The sequence below is a fragment of the Sinocyclocheilus rhinocerous genome, unplaced genomic scaffold (genome assembly GCF_001515625.1).
Source record: "Sinocyclocheilus rhinocerous isolate Xijiao unplaced genomic scaffold, SAMN03320098_v1.1 scaffold3595, whole genome shotgun sequence".
NCBI classification, from domain to species: domain Eukaryota; kingdom Metazoa; phylum Chordata; class Actinopteri; order Cypriniformes; family Cyprinidae; genus Sinocyclocheilus; species Sinocyclocheilus rhinocerous.
Genome location: NW_015664998.1, coordinates 406943 through 414871, shown reverse-complemented (window position 1 = coordinate 414871; position 7929 = coordinate 406943). Strand labels below are relative to the sequence as shown.

The 7929-nt window shown below is 37.6% G+C and overlaps 1 protein-coding gene across 1 annotated transcript in view; it reads right to left on the bottom strand.

The window, feature by feature from the left end:
* LOC107730709 (AP-1 complex subunit beta-1-like) overlaps positions 1–7929 on the bottom strand; it is a 41378-nt gene that overhangs the window by 8559 nt on the left and 24890 nt on the right. Inside the window, exons 20-21 of the mRNA XM_016541589.1 lie at positions 1832–1916; positions 975–1061 (exon numbers count right to left, since the gene is read on the bottom strand). Coding sequence (XP_016397075.1) covers positions 975–1061; positions 1832–1916 — 172 coding nt within the window. The remainder of the gene's footprint in view (positions 1–974; positions 1062–1831; positions 1917–7929) is intronic.

Genomic DNA, 7929 nt, shown 5'->3' with positions numbered 1-7929 from the left:
GGGGGTAAGCAGATAAACATCAAATTTTCATTTTTGGGTGAACTATCCCTTTAAGTGGAAGATCTTAAGTGTCCAAGTTGCCTATTTTTTTCATAGAACAAAAACATTGATCTGCACTTCAAAGAGTAAATGAAATGTTAATTTGATATCCACTTATTTAAACGTTACATTGATTCACCAATTCACTGAAAAGAACCATCTCACAACATTATTTTGTGAATCAGATTTGACTAGTTGACTACCACTCAAAAGTTTGTTTTAAATTGAGATTTATACATCATCTAAAAGCTGAATAAATACGCTTTGCATTTATATATGGTTTGTTAGGATAGGACAATATTTGGCCGAGCTACAACTACCTACAAATATACCCCAGCGACTTGAGACTGGTTTTGTGGTCCAGGGTCACATATATTATTTTGTGTTGCTCTGACTTTCTTTCTCATCATATTCATTTAATTGCAAGCTCAAATCTTTGCTAACAATTAAATATTTTGCTTTAGAACAGGAAATGTATATATAACAATGCAGCAAACACATATTAAAAACCAAGTCTCATAGAGAGAAGAGGGAGAGTCAAAATAAGGAGTACTGAAGACACCCACTGTGCATTCATTAGCAATATCACCAAGAGTGTGTGTGCATGTTCATGACTGTGTGATTCACTGTTATTTTATACAAACAGTCATGCAGAAGAGGATCATTCCCTAAAAACCTGCCTCGAGTTCATTACACCCAGACATGCCACCGGATCAGCACTGCTCTTCAGAGACAGACCTCAACAGGACAGTGTGTTCTTTTGTAAGATTGAGTGTGTGACAGTCAATATTATACAAAGCACTGATAAGGGTAAAGCACTTTCCTCCATCCTATCTTTGCTTATTTGTTTCATTATCTTCATTTCATTCATTCCCATCTACCTCCACACACTTTACCCAATTCACTCATGCACAGCACATATTTATTCCTGTTACCTGAGTTGAGGTGGATATCTTTGATTTGGAACTGTGCCTCGTTGTCATTTGGAATGTCTTTCCAGGTGGCCAGGAACACCTGACGATCTGAGAAGCAGAGGGACAAAATGAGTTCATGAGAGAGGACACCAGTGGAAAAAAGGTAGAAAACAAAAAAGAAGATTGATGTTTGGCTGTATCTGAAACAGAAGGTTGTCTTGCTGCCAGACAGATGTTTTTGTATAAAGGCACCCCACAACAAGGACACTTTTAGACTGGTTTTTCATGCACCATATTGTCATGTCTAAAGATGTACAACAAAATCTAGTGAGCTTTAGAGATGGCCAAGCTATATAGCTATATATATATCTTATATATTCTTGATAGAAATTAGGAAAAAACTACCCATATGGATTTAATATTTTTCCAACCTTGCATGCTGCCCCACTTTAGCCGTGTCCAAATGCCCATATGGTTAATCCCAACCTGATTCGAGAGTGCCTTGATGCCTTCCTACCTGCATATTCTGTCTGCAAAGGCAGTATTTTTTCCGACACAGCTAATGTGCATCTGTGTGATATCCTGCAGAGACTGAACTCCATTTAAGAGACTCTTGGGGAAAGCTGTTTATGCATAAGCAGTCTCTATCACACTCACACACATCTCCACATAAACACCAACATCCTTTCTTACACACTCATTTGGACACAGATCTGGTACGTGTGCTCACACTCTTGTGCACATAAGAGTCAAAACTAAAAAAATAATACCCATACAAAACCTAAGAACACACAAAAAATAAGATCAAAAGAACAAAATAAAAACAATTAAAGGATGGACATAAGGCTTATGTCCGAGGTGCACACAAACACACTCACCCATCTTTCCGTCCTCTACAAAGAGCAGGCTGAGGGGATATTGGCAGCTGAAGTAGAACACGTCAATGTTATTCTTCACAGCTACCTGAAACATCGAAAAAGAGAGAGGAAAACACATTACGACTGTGATTTAAGACATTGTGGCTGTGGACAAGGCTCTCAAATCCTGTTAAGAGCAGACGGAATTCAGTCCATAATTTCAGCCAAAATAAATGGGTCTCTTTCTCCAGTGCTTTCAAAGAATGGCATACACACACACACACACACACACACACACACACATACACACACACACACACACACACCAGATGATAGTAGGGAAATATGGCCCTTTGATCACCTCTTTCTTTGACATTTTGCTTCTCTCTCTCTCTCTCTTCATTCTTTTGTTTAAGATCCTCTGTGGCTTTGCAAAGGTTGGGTTCAGCTCCTGTGCATGGAGTTCATGTTTGCACGCCAGTATGTGAACTTCAAACATGCACAAATGCCTCAAAGGCAGTGCCTCACTAAGAGGATGGACGATGCTGACAGTTTGAGAAAACAGAGTGAGTGTATCTGTCTTGGATAATCAGACTCAAAAACACCCATCAAAATGAATCAGATATATTATATATTATTGATTATCTATATTATTTTTATTGTATAAATGTTAAAAGTTGAGGTTTCTTGCCTCAAAAAACAACATAATTTAGTTTTTCATTGGAATGAATGTAAAAATTCAGCAATAAATAAAAAAATCTGTCCAAAAAAAGTGCTTAAAACAAATACAATCAATAAAAAAAAAAAAAAAGATTGATTGATTGAAAAATCAATCATTAATTTGTTTTTCCATTCTGTGCATTTTTAAGTTTGTAGCTGAAAAAAACACACGCACACACACCAAATTTTCGTCTGATTATGGCTGTAAATCATTTGAGAGCATGAGGAATTGAAAGGCACCCAGGGGAGCTTTTATGAAAGCTGACAGCAGGTGCACAGCATCGATCAGAATAGAGACTACACAGCCTCAGAGAGGGGACAGGCAGTCCCACATACACATCCAGACCTGCTACCCTCCACTTCTGAATAATTCATCCAGCCAAACTGCTCTGAGCTGCACATACCGACTTCATCCCTCCCTTACTTGTCTAACTGCAGTTATAAATACTATATAGAACCACCAGGCAAAATAATATGAAGACATTGTACTGATGATATCAGATGTGAAATGTGAAATCAGAAATCAATCAAACTTTTCATTTTGTGTAATTGTCAAGAATTGAACCAAACATGATATATTATAATCTGTTTCTCTTCTGTTCAGATTTATCTACAGTATTATTTGCCTTGCGAATAATGACGATGAGTCAAGCTACAGAAAAAAAACGCCTTTCATTCAGTCTATGAGTAACATTCACTTCCTGTGATGCCACTGTAATAAACAACTGATCTATTATTATTACCACGTGTGAAATTAATAATGCCACGAGCCTCTCTGGGACTGAAAGTATCAGCCGTTGTAATCCATGCCTGCAAAGATTGGAAACGCAGATAAAATGCACATGCTGAAGATGTGAGCTGCCTGATTTCCAGACATATTATTGTTGTTACATCAGTCCTGGAAAAATGGAGATAAAATTCATGTTACCTCCTGTGATTCACAATGACAAACAATGTTCCCTCTAAGCTGCGCGCGTGAGTGGCCACGCACTTCTTACGTCGCAACCGCACAGAAGAAAAAATATGCAGAGCACAGGACAGATGCAAAAATGAGTTGAGAAAGCCATTTGACTGAATTCTAGTAAATGCGAAATAATTGCAATGCTCGGGCAAACCGCTATAGAGTTGTTGTCACTATAGAGTTAGAACCGGTGAATGTGGTTTACAGGTTTCATAGAAAGAGAATGATGAAATCAAATACTTTAATGGTTGCAGACGAAATAGCTCAACACGAGAGCCTACGCAAACGCAATGACATATGAAATAAAATGTCATCATGTTTTAAAGAAAAGTGGCTTGATTAAGTGGTGGAAACAGCGGATGAGCACAGTACGGTAACAAAACTCCAAGACATTTACAATCGCACACAGGTGTAGTGTGCAAACTCTACTACTAGGGGGTGTTTAGATAATTATATAAGAATTACATGTTCACGTTTTTTGAAAATCTTCAGCTTACAGATCTTAGTTTAAATGCTTCAGTTTGTTTTCTATACTATTCTATCGGTTTAAATCAGTGTTTCCCAACCTTTCTTTAGTCGCGGCACCCTTTGGAAATTTTAACAAATTTGTGGCACCCTACAAAATTAATTTTGTCACAATATTTGAATTTCTAACTTCGATATGATACTTACCAACAACATGCCTGTTAGATCCTGTACCCACTAAATTACTGAAAGAGTTGTTACCTTCAGTGCATCTCTAATTATTGGCAACATCAGAAATGGATATTATATAATAGCTGCTTTTTTGAACATTTTAGCAATTTAAAAATATTAAAAAATGGTTTTTTTTTTTTACAGGGCACCCCTGCTCTCGACAGACGGCACCCCGGTTGGGAAACACCGGTTTAAATGCTTCAGTTTGTTTTTCATATGATATAATATTATAATTATATTATAAACCTAATAAATAATTGACCTCAAAAAGGGAATTCATGAGTAATATCTGCTTCATTTTTTTCATATTATATTATTATAAAGAATTGAACTGTTCTGCGTGAATTTTTATATTAAAAAAAATTAATAGAATTTCTTGGTAACAGCACTGTAAAAAAAGTTTTCTCAGGTAACCTAAAATGTGCATCATTTAGTTACATCAAGGGCCAAATCAAATATAAACAGTACATTAAAGTTAAAAGTTACACACTTTTTTGTGCGCGCGCTGTACAGGTCTGATATAAAGAATGTTTTTGCTCAGGTGGCCGAAATGTCCACCCAATAGAGAAAAGGTTTGCTCAGCAAGAAAAAAAAATTAGAGGGAACATTGGTGACAAATCCTTAAGTTATTATCATACAGTTTAACTTTAAACCGCATAAACACATTTCATTACACCAAATACACAAAATAATGTTCTTTTTAGCAGCATCATATGACCCCTTTAAGACACTAAAACCCCTGCTGATGACTTCAATGAAAGGCACAGAGCAGAAAATGAAAGAGACACATTTATGATTAACCATTTAATGCCAATAAAACATGTGCATTCTGAACACAACGCTCACTAATCTTTCTCCAGGAAAGTTCAATACACGCATTTAATTTGAAAATGCCATTAGATGAAGCCTGAAGGGCTCTATAAAATCTTAAGATTAAAACACTATCTTCTTTTAATCTCCTTTAGGGCTCTGAGAGAGAAGAAGAGAGAAAAACCTCTTTCCTATGTTTTTGCATTTGCTTCACCCAACCAAAACCGTCCCTAAAGCTCAACACAATCTTCTCCCGGTTTAATTACTACCAATTAGTGATTGCACTGTTCCATAATGCCTATGCCTTCCTACTGTAATCTGTGGGCTTTGTGGTATATTTCCCAATGCAGTCACTGGAGAGCAACGTGAATGACTCTACTGAGAGAGATAATCAGGCACAACTAATTCAGACCTATTGCTGTACTGCTGCAAACCTACAACCCTGATCAATAAAGAACTGAAATGGACATGGATGCAAGTGAGAGGGGAGAAAGACAGTAAAGAGAAAGCAAACAGCCAAGGAGGAACAACTAATGATGATTTTCTTTTTTACGGAATGTCTTCTGAGCAGTTGCATCCCTTGATAACCACCCACACTTAATGTCCCTACTGTCTCTGGAGTGGCTTTTTTGGGCTGCAGCCTCTGCTAATAATGCTAATCCGGGGCTTGCTTTATTGCTTAAAGGGGTCATGAACTGCCTTTTTTATCTTGTACTATTCTCTGAGGTCCACTTATAATAATAATATCAAGATTTTTACATCCAAAAACATCATAATTTAGAGGTAATAGGCTATTTTCCGTCCTATTTTGACCCCCTCATCGGAATGCCTATTCAAGCAGAATAGGCGTGACTATGTGACACTGCCACACAAAGACACATGTTTTTACCGCTCAATATATATTAAGATGGTTTTTTATCTATATATTTGAGTTTTCATGGTTTTACATGTTGTCTTAGCCATTTTAATCCTCTTAATTATTTGATGTGTGTATGTCTTTAAAATGTTCATGGGTCTGCCTGTCATGTGGTCAATCACATGACAGGAATAAGGAAGTAAACCAGTACAAAGCAAGCAGCATGTCAAACAATCAGGGTCATTGACCAAACAACTACTCGCTGGATTGTGGAGTTGTTCATGGATTTACCTTTCCAGTATCTCACTCATTTTGGATTATCCCTTTCTTTGGATTGTATATACACCGGTGGACACTTGTACCTTGGGACTTCAACACACTGGGATTCTTAAGGACTGTATAAGGGTACAATTTAAATGGACAATCTGCTTTTAACAGCTTAACAAGTTATTCTAGTTTTATTGTGTTGTTTTAAGTTCCTTGTGCATTATGTAAATACACTATTTATTCATTCTACTTTTGTTGTTGTCTCATCTTTTTAAAGCACTTATTTTATCTCACACAGTTTAATCTGACCCCATTTTAAATGCATGTAATTCGGCCGATAAGTCCGAGCGTTACAGAGGTTTGTAGACTCGGAAACGAACGAACACTGCTATGATTGGCTAACATGTTTAACAGCTTATATCCTTCACAGGTGGACGCTGCTGTGATTTAGATTAAAAACACATGAATACTCAGTACATATCAAACAAACTGTCATAACAGACAAAGCAATAGTGGCCACGTAATAAAAACAGTTACTAACACTCGTGTGTGGTGCAACATTACTGTCGGATCCAATAAAGTTGGCAGAAATGTAAAGTTTTCCACAGCTTGGCACTGCACAGCGTCTTGTTGTCTTCAGAGCCATCTTTATCTTTTGGTTTCTGCATAGACTAATGCCTCTCTCATTATTAACCCACTACATGCGCAAATCAATGGGCAGGCTAACAGGCAGTGATGTAGAAGCAGGCACTGATCTTCTTCTGTGGAGGCGGTGTTTAGCCACACTATTACGTCATAAAGTGGCACATTCCACAACCTGTCTTTTTGGCAGATTGGCTTCCATATAAGCTGTTTTTAGACTAACGAGAAAGTTTTGAGTTCTGAAACTCATGCCTAGTTCATATTACAGGATTTTAAGCCTGATTTAAACCCGATTAGCAAGTTAACAAGCTCGCCACGCATCAAAGAGGCTCGCTGATGCATCGCGCCAATGTCTCGCTGACACCAAACGAATATCTAGCATGCTAAATATCTGGACCGGTCGGCCGACTCGACATCACGTGGTGTCAGGTGTTGCGACGAGCTACAGCGAATGAGAGATCAAAGCATGGGTTGAGGTCAGCGGAAGAAAAACAGCAGCAGCAACATAGCTTTAAGAAAAGTTTGGAGACAAGAAATGGAGCAAATTTTTTCAGAACAGATCATCATGCAAACAGCTTGCAGCACCAATTTCTTCCCGATGTCCATTTTCAAATAAACAACTCCTGTTTCACTTGTTGTTTAGCATCATTCCCGTTCAAATTCTCGCATGTGTTTTCATGAGAAAACGTGGTTTGGGGTCCAGATAGAGTCGTTGGGTGACAGAGTTGTCAGCTCGTGATGACCCCCTGTTGCGCATCATTTACATAAGTGTCGCGTAGTGTGAACACCACAAAGACTTCAAGACAGACAGCAAGTCATGTAGTCTGAACAGCACAGCGATCTGCCGACGTTTTAAGTCGTGTAGTGTTAACTAGGCTTTACAGGATGTTTTTATAGTACAGTCACAAATTTTGTGTTTTGCAAAGTTTGCTGCTTAAGCTGTTGTGGTGCTCATTCACATTGTTTCTAGATTATTGTGTAGAGTGATCAGATGCATTTTAAATTGTTAAAAGCTTCATTGGCCAAAAAATTAACTTTTCACAAAAAAACTAATTTCAGTTTTTTTGATCCTGACACAAAATGACCAGCTAACATTAATTGACTAATCATACCAGCAGCACATGTGAAAGTGTGAATGAGTACTAGTCAGGTGAAATCACTATCATA